Here is a 17,794-nt window from a genome sequence, read left to right on the forward strand (position 1 = left end):
GGTAAGAAAAACAATTCCAGATGATATCGTGACAGGATGCTGAAGCAACATACTTCCTAAGAACTTTCCTGTGTGCCTAAAGGAGGAAAACCCACGAGTTCCTCCAACTCCACATGCTTGTGTGTTGTGTTTTGTTTTTCCCTTTTTCTTCTTCTTTTAAAACTGTCATTCTAAGTCAGGATCAAGGCCATGGGAAAAGAAAAGCCTCTCACATCTCTAACACCTGCTTCCGGGGCAAACACAAACGAGAACACACGTACTGTATCCCCAGAGCTGGCAAACACTCTCTCAAGTCAGCCACTTACAAAGAGAGCTCTCATCCGGATGCCAGCCATATAAGCTCAGCTACCCAGAATCCTCAGCTGAGTGCAGACTGGGTTCAGAATGAGCCACACAGGGAGGACTTCTGTCCTGACAACAGTCCATGCTTTGCCTGCTCACACTGAAGGCCGGAGGTACTTGCCTTATTACCGGTGGCCCTCACCTGCCACGGTCACAGGACTACCCTCGGAATAGCAAGGAAACTGTCTTAATGGTGAACACAAGGAAGAGAGGTCAAAGATGGCTTTGGATTCTGTCCAGGCTCCTAACTAGGAAAAGCTAAATGCACACGCTCCTTCTCTCCAAGTCCTCTCAAGATGAGCTTAGGGGTCTCGATAAACCTGTTTCTATCTGCAACTTCTAATAAATACTTAGCAATAACTAAGCAAATGATCCGTAAGTGGATGAAGCAGTCTTATAGATGATGTAGGATGAGGTAACAGGTTCAGAGAGGTGAAGTTGACCTGCTCATGGCCAACGTGAGTCAGAGACAGGCTTCCCGACCCTAGGTATGTAACGCCATGCAAATAAAGGAAGACTTCCCTTTCAGGAACATTTCAGTAGATACTAAGGTAACTGTAAGATGCCACAGAAAAGAATATGGACAGCATGACAAACTTTCCACCTTCATTCTGCACAGGGATGGATGACGGGAAGCCATCGCAGGAAGGAACAGGTTTTCACGTTTGGGAAACTCCCCGCCAACTACACAGTCTTGATAATTTATGTTTTTAAGCTAGGTAGTCCTAACTTGACCGAAGATGATGTCTTCCAATTATCTGGGAAGCAGGGAAGACCACCAGAGTCCTGTGGTGCATTCCGTACTTGGGTTTTAATGTTATTCCTGCCATAGAATTGTCTAGATCTATATAATTTATATTCTTGATTTTAAGAAAGAATATTCAAATGTCCTCTAAAAATTCAGCCTTTGGTCCAAGGAAGTCCTTCATAGCCAGCAGACAATTCACATCATTATTAGAAATGGATGACTTTGGGAAGAAAGCAAGAAGCCCAGAGGAAGGAAAGAGGCTGACCTACATAAAGGCTGTTCCCTCATTCATTAGGCAAGCTGGCACCTCCACATTCATGCCTCTGTGCTCACATTCAGGGTCAAACAAGAATTTTCCTGTCAGACTGCCAAGGTCACGGTCTCATTTCCATGTCTGAGAGCCCGAAGCTTGAATAAAGGGCTTCAGTTGATTTCATGTGAAGCAAAACGGAACGCCAGTGCCATTCAGAGGTACACACTAGGAAGGTTTCAGCTGGCACACGGCCCCTCCCCCGTCCTGGGGGCTGGATTTCCAGGAGGGCGGTAACAAAGGCAGTGCCCCAGCTCTGCCTCTCCTCGGTGGGCCTCCAGGACTGCTGCAGAGACCAGGCTCCCGGGACAGCCTCCCACTTGCTCCTAAGTGTGACAGTAGGGCTGACTTTTCTCTGAAGCAGGTGGTACCCAAAGCTACCGCTTTGTCAGGACTTGGGAGGAGATGACCTCAAATGAAGGGAGCCCCTGACTTCTAGGGACGGTGACTCAACTCTATTACCTTATTGCTGTCTTTGAAAGTCTGGAGGGATAAAGGCAGCGGCAGGAACTCTGTGAGTCTTCTAATAGCTGCAGTTTGGTGGAGGGAAAACTGACAGGAAAGGATTAGCTTCCAAATTGAGGGATGAATGATAAAGTGCCAATTTGTGCTAAGAGAACATAAAAAAAGAAACGCGACAGAGAAATGATAACCACTGGAGGGGCACAGGGACAGAATTTGGTGAGTGTGAAGAAACTATAGCAAAGCAAACTGAAGACCTCAGACATCTCAGTCTTCCCAGAGAATGTCCACTGATGATGTTATGGGGTGATCTCGTGATTGTCAGAACAGTTCTTCAATTCACAGGCATTCCTGTCACAGTCTCTTGGGTCAATGCCCACACTCTCCATCCCACCTGCCGCCCTGAGGCTTGGCATTCGGGCGTACAGGTGGCTCCTTAAATATCCATACAAACCCACCACTATAGTTCAGTCTGTCCTGGAGCCAAAGGAAATGAAGCAGAGGAAAAAAAATGGTTGTTTTTTAACAGTATTCAGGCAATTCACCCACAGTTCACTTAATTCCAGAGAGCAACTGCTGATTGTTCAAAGTGCAGGTTCTGAGGGATTCAAGTACCACAAGGATTTCAGAAGAGTGCTTGAACCCAAAAGTGACGCGCCCACTCGAGAAGACATTTTGGAAAGATCTACCCAACAGACAACACAGAGAGGCTAAGGATTACAAACTGACTTCAAAAGAACACCCTCTCCTCTCCGCTGGAGATACATTTCTTCAAACTCAGGTCCAACTTTTGAATTGTTTGGTATCAAAACCCAGAGTTAGAAGGACCTGGGACGAAAATTACAAGTGAGTGATTAAGACTCTAAAATCTCTTTATATGAAAGGGGGAAAGGGGAAAAATTGCAAGTCCTAGCATTTACATGCTCAGCCTGGGAGATGGATTTCCAGGCTCCCCCAGACAGATGTTCTCTCAAAACTCAGTATACTGAGTTTGTCACTGAACTTCAGAACTTGGTGGCCATCTCGGCAATCTGCCTGCTCTAAGTCCCCTATTTAACAGGAGAAGAGAGTCAAGTCCAAAACGACTTATCCAGGGTCATACATCCAGGGAGAAGCAGAGCTAGGGCTCAGCCCAAATATCTTCTCCCTTTTCGGGACACCACACTGAGATCATACACCAGGCTGTGCTGCTTTGGAGGTCTCTGGGAGCAAAGAGACGCTGTGGCTGATGAATGTCAATTAAATGAGCCACCAAGACGTTTCTAATTTAAAGGCGCTGCAGTATGGTGTTTCCCTCCGTTTGCTGGGTGATGAGAATTCCCTGGGGCACTTGTCAAAAATTAAAATCCCCAGAGCCCTTCCCAAGCCCACCCACCGAGTCAGCCTCTCCGAGGGGAGGGATCTGGGAGGCTGAATTTTTAGACAAGTGTCCCATGCAACTCTCAGCAGCAGCAAGGTGGGAAGAAGGTGTCTTAGGAGATGCTGAAAAGGAACTGGCTTTAGACTCAGGGAACTTCCTTTGTTTCAGAGGCAAAACTCAGGCCCAGGAGGCCTCAGGCTCTCAGACCCCCAAAGCTAAGTCATTTCTTCAGCATTGGTCAGAGACACTGACTTCTTGTTGGGGACTCTACGCAGGCACATACAACCATCACAAAGTGACATACATCCTTCATGGTTCTCAGGGAAAGGCCTTTTGATTGGCAAAGCAAAACTGCAGTTCGGATGCGTTCCTTAGCAGGAAAACTAGATGTAACTGGCGTGAAAGCAATCAGATACTGAAACTGGACAGAAGGGTGAGAATCTTGTAGCTTGTCACCATGGCTAACAATGCAACGGAGAAAACCCGTAACTAAGCACAAAAATAGCCTGGAGCTCCCAGGGAGAGCTGCCTACTTGAGACAGATTGCATGATGGGTGGCCCCCACTGATGGTCTGAGGTTAGATCCAGGTCACTGAGGGAGATGGGCGGCCTGAATCAGCCATGGGTTCCAGAGGAGGGCTGCTGGAGCGCGCCAGAGTCCGGAGGCCTCATTCTAATTCGGCTTCCATCTGCTCCGTGTCTGAGCACTGGGACTTACTCCTTTCCCATTGGCAAATGGCATTGGCATACTCCACCACCAGCTTATCCATCCATGTCAGTGGCTCAGGGAACAGCACGGAGCCCTCGAAGAAGCCCAGGTGGCCCCCGTGCAGAGGCAGCACAAACATGACGTTCTCCCGCTTCTCTGTAGGGGGAAAGGCAGCAGAAGGACAGCATCCTATTAACTCCAGAGCAAGAGAGCAAAGGTGAACAAGCCGGGGAGCCTGGGCACTCCTCAGAGGGTACCGAAGTAGGTATCCAACCATGCGCATGTGCTGTCTTTTCTCAAGAGGGCAGGCAAGTCAGCCGGACCTCATGAGTTTGGTGTATAACGGGCACCAAAAGGGCTGGGGACACAGCTCAGTAGGAAAACACTGCCCTAGCAGATGAAACCCCCAGAGTTTAATCTCCAGCACCGCCCGAATAAAGAAGTAACACCCAGTTCATAGAAGGGGCATCAGCTTCAGAACTCCTTAGAACCCATACTTACAGCTCTGCAGACCCAAGCTGTGCCATGCCCCCCACATGACTAAGTTACAACCTTAGGGGTGAAGGAGAGAAAGTCAGGAGTCCACGCTGTGCTGGTGGTACCAGAGTACCCCAATAGCTTCTGATTGGCTATGCTTCCCAACTTTGTGTGCCTGGATTCCTCAGGGTATCTTGCTGAAATGCAGACCCTGATTAGGTAACTCCAAGGGTGGGAAGGCGCAGAGGAGAGGATCACGGCACTAAAGAGTGCCCTTTGTCAGAGCAAAGGACAGTGTAATGCCATCAATGCTTTCTCATGCCAGGCATCAATCTTCAGGACTAAGGTTTAAGCTATAAGGTGTGTTAAAAGATGCCCCGGCTCCCAGTGCCATGAACTAAATAAATGGCTGTCCTGAAAGTCCAGCTTCAGGCCCACATTTAGTTTGGATCCCATGGCTACTGGAGAGGTGTGGAGAAGAGGCAGCCAAGTTCAGTAGGAAATGCTTTTTTCTTTGTTTTTTTTGGGAGGGGGGATAGTGGACGAGGCTCTTGTCTCCCTCCCTCCAGTCTTCCTTTCTAGTTGCTATTTTGTACATTTGTGGGATAGCATGAGTCCTGTGAAAGTTATTTTTGATTCAGTAGAGAAGTGCTGTTGCATGTGGCCGAGTGGGCTGTGGTGTGGTGTGCTGGGAGTCCGAGGGTGGCTGGGGGTTGACAGGAGATAGCTTCTGTCATGAAACAGGCTCTCACACATGCAGCCTCTCTCCTGAGCAGGACAGAAGCTCCGCAGGGCGGAAGCCCTTCCTCTGTTCCCTTATCTACTCTTGCAGCTGTGGGGGGGGGGCACAGGGTTAGCTCTTCCTTTAGGCTACTATCTTTACAAGAGGAAATGTAATCACAGAGGACCGGAGATGATACCCCAGGGATCCGAAACTACAATGAGCAGTCACTGGAACCCAAGCCTTTCCTCCCGTTTCCTCTCTCTGCCTTCCCTGTAGCGCCGACCACAGAATGGATTGAGTCTGCACAGTGCTTCCGTGAGCAACGTTCTCTGCCATTTCAGCTGCTTCTAACCTCCAGGCAGACGGAGGGGCTGTCATCAGAGGAAGCAGAACTGGCTTTGTTTTGTTCTGCTTTAGGGCCAATTTTAGTTCTAAATATCTCTTTGAGCCAGGCTCTCCCATTTAATGGGACAATAGCTCTGAGACAATACTGGTAATGGACATCAAAAATGTCCTGTCTCCTGCACCAGGATGGAAGTCTAGCAGGTTCTACCCAGGGCCCTTTGCAACCTAGGACTGACTATCAGTCGATGAGCTGCCTCTCTCCCAGAGGCTTGTCTCCATGCTGACAGAACAGTGAAAGTGACAACATTTACAGGGGTAGTCTGCTGTGTGGCTGGGGACAGTGGGAAGTGACTCACCTGAGAGAGACTTTGGAATGGTTAGAAGGCTTTCGTGCACCAAGGGGTCATCAGCTGCATTAACCAGCATAAGAGGCACGTATATCTGCAGCAAGAAGGTAAAGTGGAGTTAAACACCCGCTCCCTACCAGACACGCCTTTGAAGCCAAGGGAAATGCTCACAGCTCTGTTGGTTGGACCGGAGTCTTAGGGGTGCCTCACTGTCACTGGCAGCGAGATGAGGGACAAGTCTGCTGTAAGCGCCACCTGCCAGCAGGTTATACAGGAGCAAAGCTGCCTGTGCCTTAGGAGACCTGTGTGCTCATGGGAGACAGGGCGTAATGGGTACTTAACGACACAAGTATTTCTGATTAATTTTAGTGTTTCAGATTAGCCACACTTCTCAGAAAAATGACGGCATGAAGATTTCTGTCTGTCTGTCTATCTATCTATTTCTCTATCCTTCGGCTTACATTATAAAAAAGAAAACTGAAGTGCATCCCACTAGAGGGAAGGGGACCTTTTAGAAGAATCTGAAAGATGCAAACAGGAGTGAGAACCAGCTGTGCACACTCATAATCCCAGAACTTGGGAGGTGGAGGCATAAGAATTTGTGAGTTCAAGGCCAGCCTGGGAGATATATACCGATATATCTATATCTATATTTATGTCAAGACCTTATTTCAAAAAAGCAAGCATTGGCACTGTCTCTCAGTGGCACAGCACCGAAGTGGCAGATGGAAGGCCCTAGGTTCAATGCCTATTCCAGCTCCACTGCACAAACAAGCAGGAGTGGCTGGTGGACGTCAGGGAGCTCTTGGCAGGCCTGTGCTCAATATGCACATTAGTAAAGCAGATAAAAAGAGCCTCCTTGTGGTTTAGAGTGTAGACGGGCCGAGGGGGGCACTCAGACCATCCCGAGCTGCCATCGAACATACCGAATGGCTGTGCTCTCCTGGAACTCTGGCATGTCAAAGGCCTGGGTGAATGACATTGACTCAGGAGAACCCATAACTAAGACAGCCACGGAACCGTGATTCACGACCATCCCCGTGAGCGGAGGATCCGTGGGCCAAACCCACAGGTGGACACTGATAAACAGGGAGCCGTGTGCTGGTGTAGTAAGAGCAACGGTGCATGGCAGAATCAGAGACTGGTTTGTGCTGGTTCAGGTAAAAATATGGGAACTGTGTTGGCCACAAACTTAGTAAACATAAGGTTTACTGTAGCTGCTAAAAGAACAAGTCAAAAACCAGTCACCTTTAATTTTTTTATTATATCAGTTTGTGCATCTGTGTGTGCTCATGCATGTGGGTCAGAGGACAAGCAGGGAGCTACTTCTCTCCTTGCACCGTGTGGGCCCTGGGTTTGAACTCAGAACTCCAGGCCTGGAGGCAAGCGCCTTCACCTGCTGAGCCATCTTGCTGGCCTTCTTTTTGTTTTTGAGTTGTGGTCTTTCCATGTAGCTCTGGCTGGCTGCTGTACTTGCTATGGACCCCAAGTTGGCACCAAACTCACAGCAATCCCCTGCCTCAGCTTCTTAAGTACTGGTTATTACAGGTGCATGCTACTTTGCCTATTACATGTTTCAGAAGGCAAGTTCCTTCTCACTTTGATACAAACCTCCACCTAATTTATTCTGTGTTTACCAGGGAGTGGCAGAAATCTGGGCGTTCAGTCCTAGACAGCACGTTAATAAGATACATAGGGCCACGAGAAAGGGTCAAGGGCAGAAAGCAAGCCAGATGCATCTCCCATGAAAAACCACACCAGAAAACAGGTGCTTCTACTATTCTACTGTCAAAGGATGTCTAAAAAGCTAGATGCTGCAAGCAATTTCTCAGACTTGAGAGAAGTCTGGTCGGAGTGCTGCTCTGGGATTTAGAGTGTGGCAGTCACAGAGAGGTATCCGACTCAGCACAAAGTCCGCATGACCAACTAGAGTGATGCTGACCAGACTCTGGCTCTGCTTCCATCGGTGAACTTAGGAAGGGTATTTGCTGTACCACGGGCAAAGCTGGCTGTGGTGACACTGATTCTGAGGTGGCCCGCCACTCACCCTGTGCAGGTATCTCATGCAGCTTTCTTCCTCATAATATTCCTTCAGGGAGTTATAGCCATGGAACTTTCTGGAACACAAGCACATATACACACACACAAAGGTAAAACAACATGTTATAGAATTGAGTTGATGACTCTCTGGTTTCCTCACTAATGCACTGCAGTGGTAGAATCCACACAGGCATCGACTTCACCAGGGTTCTAAGCTATTGCACTAAAGTGAATGTAGGAGGCAGAGTGGAGTCAAGAGCATGGGTTTGGGATCTGGATTCAAATCTCGGCTCTGCCACTTTCTGGTTGGGTAATCTCAGGCAAATGCTCAAGTTTCCTGGGCCTTGGCTGTCTCACTGGAAAGTAGACCAAAGACAGGGCCTTCCTTGATGGTGCCGTGACACTTACGATACGGAAGTGCTTATGTGCACCTTGCCTGGAGAAATCTCAGTACTAACTGTTATAATCATCATTGACTGCTGCACCTTTTGAGGCAGCATAAAATTGTTTAAGGGTTCACAGGCATGCATGGACTAGACCTTTGTTTTCGGGAGGGTTACCCTGGAGCCGCTGGAATGAAATGCGCCCGAGTAAGACGTGACAAGAGTGCTTTGAAGTTACCAGTTCTGTCCACGCAAGGAGCAGTACCTGTCACTGACCACCCGAGGTTTCACAATACCAGAGAGGCTTGCAGCTCTGCTCAGCTCTGGGCTGAGAGGCCTGGAGAATTCAGCTGGGGCTCTGATGTCCTGATACCCCAAATTCTACCGCTGGCCAGGAGACCTCTGAACCTCCTTTTCTTTCCTACCTGGGGTGGGGCCCCTAGTCTCTAAAGGTGGACTTTCTGTTTTGATTTAGATCTCTGAGATGTCCTGCCTCCCCCAGAGCTGTGGAGCTCTTCCACTTCCAGCCTTCTTAGGTACCTCAGTCTGGAAATGACCCAGAAGGCTCAGGCTAGACCACTAGGGTCTCCTGGTGGGAAAGGAGACTGTACAGAGATCATATCCAGGATGCGTGAATCTGTCCTCGGTAGTCTCCCCAAAGCATTCCATTCCTCCAGCACCACTGGTGAGCACTCTGTGAGGGTGCTGCCAGGGTGGTTTGATTACAGACCCGCTACCACCCAGTACTACTAATGATGAAGAGCTTTAGGAGAATTGAGGGACTTTTTCTTTTGGGCTTCAGTTAAGAAGATGGATAGGGGCTGGAGAGATGGCTCAGAGGTTAAGAGCACTGACTGCTCTTCCAGAGGTCCTGAGTTCAATTCCCAGCAACCACATGGTGGCTCACAGCCATCTATAATGAGGTCTGGTGCCCTCTTCTGGCCTGCAGGCCTACATGCAGACAGAACACTGTATATGTAATAAAGAAAGAAATCTAAAAAAAAAAAAAAAAAAAAAAAAAAAAAGATGGATGGGAAGTTTATATTAAATTAAAATTAAATTCCTTTTCTCTCCTTATTAGACACCACAGTAAGTTATATACTGTACCCTAAGAGGGCTGCTGGGCATCATTTATTTCTGTGGTGGTTTGAATGTAATTGAGCCCCATAATCTCACAGAGTATGGCCTTGTTGGTGGAAGAGTGTCACTGTGGGGGAGGGCTTTGAGGTTTCCTTTACTCAGGATACTGCCCAGTGTCTTAGTTGACTTCCTGTTGCCTGCAAGATGTAGGACTTTCAGCGACTTCTTCAGCACCATGTCTGCCTACATGCTGCCATGCTCTCTACCATGATGATAATGGACTGAACCTCTGACACTGTAAGCAAGGCACCCCAATTTCCTTATAAGAGTGTTTTCCTTATAAGAGTTGCCGTGGTCATGGTGCCTCTTCAAAGCAATAAAAACCCCAACTAAGACAATTTCCATCTTTTAGATATATTAGCAATTCCATCGTTTCTATTTGCTTTGAGAAGGCAGTAACGGGCACCTTCAAGTTTACCTGGTGTGAAAGGAGTCTCATGAAGAAGAAAAACAGAGCTCTCATGGCCTCAGGCCAATGGCCACTATCCAAGGAGGACCTGCTTGCTTTAGGTATATCTAAAGGCCTCAAGGGATTGTGAAATGTGAAAGACAGTGACAAGGGCTGAGACCAACTCCACAAGTGAAGTCTCTAACTTCAATCAGAAGGCGCCAGTACCAGCAAAGGTGAGCTCACATGCCACGAGGCCAGGCAGGGAAAGACTGAATCAGAGAAGTGGGTGGGGATTACGTCTTCCACTCAGAAGCATCTTCACCTCATCCCCACCCCAGAAAGTGGTGCCATGTGCTGTCTGAAATTTACAGGTCTCTTGGTCTACCTTGGGTCATCTGCTTTTGATGGACTGAGCCATTGACGTCTGGATAAGCCTGTTACCATGTACAAAAACTACTTCTTGGGGGCACTAATCTTGCCCGGTGTTGAGGCAGGACATACAGTGTACAGGGACCACTCGGTGGGCACCCCTCACCCTCCAGTTCAAGCTGCCTGTGCCACATGGGATGAATGGTCATAGTCTACCCATTTCCAAGAGATGAGGATTTTCCTACGATCTCTTCCTCTAAGCATTAGACTCTTATTGAGATGAAAAGAAGTCCCTGAAGCGAGTGGAGCAGCGCAGTGGCGCTGGGCAGAGCTGACCGGCAGCCTCTGGGGACCTTGGGGACTCACCTCATCACATTGTCGTCAATCTGCATCAGGGATGTTGCTGTGTAGAGCCGGCTCAAGTCCGTGTCCTCCAGGCTCTGGGGTTTCTTCACATGGTCTCCAAAAAGAGCTTGTCTAGAACAAGACACAGAAGTGAACAAGGCGATGAAGGAGAAACCACCACAGCGGAGCCTGCTTCCCTGTCCCCTGTCCCCAGGCAGACCAGGAGCGCCAGTCGCCGTGGGACCAGAGATATGGTAAATTAGACATACAGCCCTCCAGTTTTTGATTTATTTTGGTTTTTGTTTTCCTGGGTATTGAATCTAGACTTTTTTTTTTTTTGGTTTTTCGAGACAGGGTTTCTCTTTGTAGCTTTGTGCCTTTCCTGGAACTCACTTGGTAGTCCAGGCTGGCCTCAAACTCACAGAGATCCGCCTGGGTCTGCCTCCCGAGTGCTAGGATTAAAGGCGTGCGCCACCACCGCCCGGCGAATCTAGACTCTTAAGCGTGCTAGGCAAGCACTCTACTGTAAGCTATAGCCTCAGCTCTTATTTTTTATTTCTGTTTTTCAATTAGCCTGGTCCCCTGTTGTCCAGGCTAATTTTAAATCCCCTACATAACCCTGGACTCCTGAGCCTCCTGCCTTTACCTCCCACATTCATGGATTACAAGCACGTGCTGCCATGCCTGGTTCCTTTGAGACTTTAGAATATCCAAGATGAGCATGTATAGGAAAACGAACATTAAAGCCCTACTTTCCTTTCAGGGTACCAAGACAAACTGAAGACTAGGTTTCGAGTTGGCTGGCTATTATACAACCTTTAGCACAGGGGAGGAAGCCCGGGAAGAGCCTTTTGGAAGAGTGATGGACAGCAGGCCAAACACGGGGATTCAGGTTGACACTGATGCTGATGCCACCAGCTCTTGGCAGGTCTTTGTTCCCTTCCCAGCTGTTTGTGTTGCTTCAGAAGGCAGCTAACCAGCAGCCCCTTCAGCATCTGGCTAAACCAGCAGCTCTCCACAGTGCTGGCCGAAAAACTGTGTACCAGCACTCTTGCCATCCACAGGCAATTAGTTTGAGGATATTCCTCAGATGCTGGATGGTGGTGGCACACGCCTTTAATCCTAGCACTCAGGAGGCAGAGGCAGGTGGACCTCTGTGAGTTTGAGGCCAGCCTGGTCTAGAGAGTGAATTTGAGGACAGCCAGGGCTACACAGAGAAACTCTAGTCTTGAAAAACAAACAAAACAAAAACAATAACAACAACAACAACAACAATAAAATAAACAAGAAAGAGGATATTCCTCAGAGATCCAAACCCATAGATACTCCAGGATTGATATTTTTGGTGGTGGGATGGAATAGGGTGGGGTCTCTTTGTGTTACCTAGGCTGTTCTCAAACTCCTAGGCTCAAGCAATCTTCCTGCCCCAACTTTTTGAGTAGTTTGAGCACATGACAAGGACATGTGCCACCATACCTGGCTTTAGGATGTGCATGTAACTCTGCCATCTCCTGTATGTTTAACCATCTCTAAATTACTTGTACTACCTAAGACATTGGGAACGGAAACAGTCCCTAGACTTGGCTATACTGTTTAGGGGATGAGTAAGAGGTAAACTTGCGGATGTGAGGGTGGTGGGGCTGGCTAGGCCGGTGACCCTTTCATTGCTCACAGCTCCCTGTGTGTCTCTGTGGAAGCCGCATGCTTGGTCAAAGAGGGCGACCTTCCCTAAATAGAGAACGGTCTTCGGTCAAGGGCACCCAAGTAGCTATGCTCCCCTGCTGGAACCCCCAAACACACTCTCAAGAGGAGAACTTGCACACATTCAGCAGACAAAACCTTTGCAGGGCTAATTGTGCTTCCCACCCGCTGTGGTGTGGACCTGTGCATCTGTGGAGACAGAGGCCTGGGTCCACACAGTGGTCATTTCTATGGAGAGGAATGTCCACTGAGGACACGACGATGAAGGCAGGGAGGACAATGGGCAGGGTGGACTTCCCTTCCAAGCTGGCGCTCTCAGTCACGCAGCAGAGGGAGGACTGAGTCTGCTTTGAGGGTTGGCGCGACAGTGGGAAACAGTCATGCCAGAAATGCAGTGTTCTGGTATCCATTTATAACCTATCTAAAAGGAGAGCAACATCCTTCCTTAGGACTTACTTTTTCCCAAATAAGGTGGCAAAAGACTGAATTCGTAACCTAAAGTTTCCCTCAGATTTCAGTGAGCTGGCTTTCTATGGTAAACACACGAACATGCCTTTCCAATTTGTTAGCAATTGCATAATGAACCTTCGGGACTTTTTAGCAACACTCCCTTTCAGCAGAACAAATCTTCCCTTGGAGGACTCACTGTCCATTCTAGAGGTGCAGACACAAGGACTTTAAACTTGGCATCAGCAATCTAACGTCACCCTGTCTGGCTAGAGAGCCTTGGTAAATCCCCAGACCCACCGGAATTTTGGCAGTGAGGGCGATTGTTGACTCGGCCACAGCTCAGGGAGCAGAAGTCAACCGACCTGACACAGGACCCGAGGACGTGCCTCACAGCTCTGTAGTTTGAGGGGCTGTGAGCGCCAGCCTTGCTTAGGAGCCATGTGAGTCCACCCGCGGGAGGCTCAGCTTGCCCTGGGGTGTGTGGCTAAGCCAGGCTAGACAATGTTGTTTTAACCACTAGGGTGGAGGGAGGAAATTAAGAGGTGGGCACAGGGGTGCGCGCCTGTGGGCCCAGGATGAAGGAGGCTGCAGCCGGAGAATTGCTTGAACTTAAGAGTTTAGGGCCAACTTGGTCAACATAGTGAGACCACATCTAACACACGCCCCCCCCCCCAAATCACCCCCAAACAACCAACCAACAAAAAGACCAAGACACTGATCACTTAGAATGCTTTTTTTTCTTAGGGTGGTGCCAAGAGTCCCCTCCAAAGTCTGTTTCTTGAGTGTTCCCTGGGTGCCAGGCTCTAGGGCAGTGCTGTGACCCTTTAATACAGTTCCTCATGTTGCGGTGACCCCCAACCATAAAATTATTTTAGTTACTATTTCATAACTGTAACTTTGTTACTGTTACGAATCATAATGTAAATGTCTGTGTTTTTCCGGCAGTCGTAGGTGGCCCTTGGGAAAGGGTCACTCTACCCCCAAAGGGGTCATGACCCACAGGTTGAGAACTGCTTCTCTGGATGGGGGGGAGTGTGTGTGTGTGTGTGTGTTTGTGTGTGTGTGTGTGTGTGTGTGTGTGTGTGTGTGTGTGTGTGTGTGAGAAAACATGTCCAGCATACTTGAGGCACAGGACAGACCCAGGGAAGCCTCAAAAAAGCAGCCTCGTGTGAGAAGGGCAACCTAGGTGGGCCTTAAGGAACGGTGTGGGCCCAGTGGGCAGACGCTGACAAGGACAGAGGGAGCAGGGGTCTCCACATGCTCCAGTTTAGCTGGAGGGGAAGGGAAGTGCCATGGAGAAGGGAGAGAACAATGGGAATAGTTCAGCCATCACTGACATTCCTTGGCTGGCTCCTGCTCCCTCCACGCGCTCAAAGGCCCCAACCTCGAGCAGGCAGGCACTGACTCGCTGCTCTGAGCCTCCTGCCATGTGGCTGAAGTTGAGACTGGCCAAGACCCAGTCTTGAAGCCCTCCTCAGAAGCATCCTGAGGAGGAAGGCCACCTCAGGGCTGCTCTAATTGGGTAAAGAATGGCATGTGAAGAGCTCCCTTGTCTCGTCTTAGCGGGAGCTACCAAGGTATCTCCTGAGACAGAAGAGAAGGTGGTATACCTGTGAGACAGGATGATCTTCTTCATGTTGTCGGCCATGAGGAAATTGTAGAATCGGCGGCACTGGTCCCACTGCATGAAGGTCTCCTGGGCCCTGGAAGAAGCAGAGCAAGTGAGACAGGCCAGGACTGCCATGAGGGGCCATGGGGACAGTGCAGGCGGACTTGCGCCCCTGTGCTGGAGCTCAGCCTTGATGTGCAGCATCACACCCCTGGGGAGAAGCCACAGAGCCCTCTGGAGATGACCCCGCGGGAAGCCTCCAGGGCCAGAAAAGCATGACTGGCAGTTGGTGGCAGGCCTGACCCTCTCCTGGCCTGCGGAGAGTCTGCTCTGACTGTTTCAGTAAATAACCGGGGAGCATAAAGGTGTATGTGAACACAGAACAGAAGCCAAAGCTTCGAGTGGAGAAGGACACACTTCCTGAGAGGCCGCTACCATGTCTGGGACTTCCCTGCACCGTGCGGGTAGAAACGCAAGCAGCGTCATCACAAGCGAGTCACGCCGTCAGAGAGGGGACACTGAACCCGTGCCTAATGTCCTCCTTCTCAACCATCAAGCCCCAGCCTGTGGCTCCTCCACTCGGCTCCTCCTCTCCTGACCTTCAACTCCTGCTGCTGCAGCGCTGAGAGTCACGTCAGGGGTTTTCTCTTGATCCCATTCCGTTCTCCCCTGGCTGAGAACCTGACTGAGGGCATTCCTGCTTTCATTAGTACCTACCTCAGAGAAGAGGGTAAGGAGGGGAGGGAGGGGAGTCCTGGCCATAATGTTACTGTCAGCTGTGCAGAGGATTGTTTAGGTTCAATACCGCGGGTGCTGCTTAGTCAAAGTCCCTGGAGTTCACAAGAATCTAGGGTCCAGGGAAGGTGAGGACAAGGATGCCGGACCAGTGAGCCACATGCTTCTTAAGGATGGAAGTGTCTGCCCGGGATCTAGGTGAGCCACGGAAGAGAGTGGTGGTCGAGTGAGCCACGTGAAACTGTGGCACACGGGGTATCAAGACAGACTGCAAGTGTCACAGAGGGACAGTGTACACGAGGCTGCTATAGTCTCAGGTAGCCTTATGCGGATGAGTGGAGCGCTCACACAGAGAACCTAATTCACGTGAGTACAGAGAATCCCAGAGGAGGGGCTGCTGGGTAGCTCAGTGGACAACGGTTCTTGCTGCTAAGTGACGAACTGAGTTCAACCCACACGGTAGAAGGGGAGAGCTGATCCCCAAAACTGTCCTCTGACCAGGCACGATGGCACACACCTTTAATTCCAGCACTCAGAGGAAGCAAAGGCAAGCAGAACTATGTGAGTTTGAGGCTAGCCTGGTCTAGATAGCAAGTTTTAAGCCAGCCATGGCTGCATACAGAGACCGTGCAAACAACCAAATTGTTCTCTGACCTCTACATGTGTGTTGTGGCATGAATACACACCCAGCCCCAACAACCAACCAACCAACCAAATGTAATTACAGAGAAGAAGATCCCAGAGGTACACTAAGATCATATGAGGTGGGCAGGACCCTGTGATGGGGACCCTGTGGCTACTCAAAACCCCTAGAGGAAAAACTTGCAAAGTGCATTTGTGAGAGCTGCCTGTCAGATGTAAGAAATGAGTTTTACACTTTGGATGTCAGTCAGGGTGCAGATGAGCCTTCCTGCTCCACCTGCCCAGCTGCCATCCAGGGATGAAAAGGCTCCTGCCACCTTAAGCATCTGCAGGAAGAGGAGGTCACACTGGTTTCAAGTATGGAACTTTCCTTCCTTCCCTCAGCCACGGCTGTGAGTCCCAGGCAGCACCAGCTCACAGGGGACAATGTGCTTCTCTGGCCGGCCACAAGAGTCCATGTGGAGGACTGCAGGATCTTGGCCAAATGTCAACCACGCTCTAGAGAATCAATCTACCTTTTCCTCTCCTTACTGTATGAGGCTGATGTGACAACAGGCAATTGTGTGTCTGGAGCTCTTAGAGATCTCAGGGTAGAGCACGTCACGATCCTAGGTTCCTACTTTACTCACTCTGCCTTATTTGAATACCTTACTTTGCTAACTGTGCTGCTCACCTTCAAACAGCAGATGGCGCTATTGCCGCAAAATGCAGGGAAACTTGTTTATTGAGAGGACAGGAGGAGAGGAGAGGGAGGAGGGGAAGAAAAGGACAAATTTGTCACACGCTTCCTATTTATAAAACCCAGTGCTCTCTGAACACGAGGCTAGCATTCACAGCAAGCTGCCTGAAGGGGATCTAGGGGTTCCTAACACCAAAGATGACAGACAGGGTCCTGAACACTGGACCAGCTGTCAGGTGGAAGCAGGGACGGCCCCTCATCTCCAGGCCCCGCTCCCTCAGATCTGGGGGAAGGCTGTCCCCTCATTATCTTTTCTTATCCAAGTGACTGGGCAGGATGGATTCTGGCTAGCTCTAGTTCTATGTGACCATGAACTGGGAGTTGGATAGTTCTCATTGAGCCCAGATAAAGGCAGTATGCATGCCTTTCGGCCACCTACTGAAGGCTCCCACAGGACGAGAGGCTAACCTAGTCCAAAAGGCCAGAGCTAGAGGCTGTTCAGGCCACCAAACCCAACGACTGCTTCACACGGAAACATCTATGAAGTGGGTCTAGAAGGCAGATTCCTGGGCTCCATCAAATGAACACTTCTAGATGTAGGCTCACCACCCGAACGTATTTCTACATGGTCCCCTCAAGTGAGCTTTTTCAACCCTTTCTTATTATTACTGTGTGTGCGTGTGACATGTGTAGGTGCACATGCCATGGCATGCACACGGGGGTCAGAGGACAACTCTATGGCATTGATTTTGGCCAGCTCTGGCTTATGTGGGTTTTGGTGATCAAACTTAGGTCATCAGACTTCTCCAGCAAATGTGTTTACCCACTGGGCCACCTTGCCAGTCACTCCAGTGATTCTCAATGAACTGAGACAGCCCGTAGTTCATCAGACTGGCCTTTGGGGTCCCCTGATCTAAGCCACCCTCCTCATTTTCCAGGGAACAGGAACGATGCTGCTGACAATTAAACTCTGTGGTCAGGCATTGTTCTGAGTACTCCACACACATGAACTCATCCCGAAGAGTCTCCAGGCAGGAAACCAAGGCCTGAGGTACACATCTGCTCCCTAGGCCAGCTTCTCGGGCTAGGATGCTGAGAGATGAATCCTTCAGTGAGGACACTTAGATGACTTCCACAAGTCCCTTCAGTCACTAGCTGAGACTCAACGCTCCTGCGGGATGGAGGGATCTAGGGTCACAAGGCCCAGGGGTCAGGTACTGTTGTTTCCTGTGTTCTCTTGTTAACGTGTAGTTCTGCCATATTCCTGAAATTCAGACACAATCTGAGACTCCCTAGGCCAGCTATTACAGAGGCTTTGGTGATCCAGTTCCAGCTCTGATCCTAAAATACTGTGATGCATCTCAGGGTTAACAAGCATGCTGGGATGACTCTGGTGTAGGACACGGAAGCAGATCCAGTTGAGTCTAAGAGCTGGAAACTTCTGCTCAGTCCGCAAGGTGTTGTTCCCTGGACCTGGTCTGGTATC

The 17,794-nt window shown here is 49.6% G+C and overlaps 1 protein-coding gene across 2 annotated transcripts in view; it reads right to left on the bottom strand.

Annotated features, from left to right (window-relative positions):
* Abhd2 (abhydrolase domain containing 2, acylglycerol lipase) overlaps positions 1–17,794 on the bottom strand; it is a 97,141-nt gene that overhangs the window by 1,697 nt on the left and 77,650 nt on the right. For both annotated transcript variants that reach the window (XM_052761554.1, XM_052761555.1), the window contains 5 exons: positions 14,254–14,346; positions 10,514–10,624; positions 7,872–7,941; positions 5,834–5,918; positions 1–4,087 (listed from right to left, as the gene is read on the bottom strand). The exon at positions 1–4,087 is cut by the window's left edge and continues 1,697 nt beyond it. In XM_052761554.1, coding sequence (XP_052617514.1) covers positions 3,891–4,087; positions 5,834–5,918; positions 7,872–7,941; positions 10,514–10,624; positions 14,254–14,346 — 556 coding nt within the window. In that variant the 3' untranslated portion in view covers positions 1–3,890. The remainder of the gene's footprint in view (positions 4,088–5,833; positions 5,919–7,871; positions 7,942–10,513; positions 10,625–14,253; positions 14,347–17,794) is intronic.

Source organism: Peromyscus californicus, unplaced genomic scaffold (assembly GCF_007827085.1).
Source record: "Peromyscus californicus insignis strain IS unplaced genomic scaffold, ASM782708v3 Scaffold_4__1_contigs__length_199733344, whole genome shotgun sequence".
In the NCBI taxonomy this organism is placed as follows: Eukaryota; Metazoa; Chordata; class Mammalia; order Rodentia; family Cricetidae; genus Peromyscus; species Peromyscus californicus.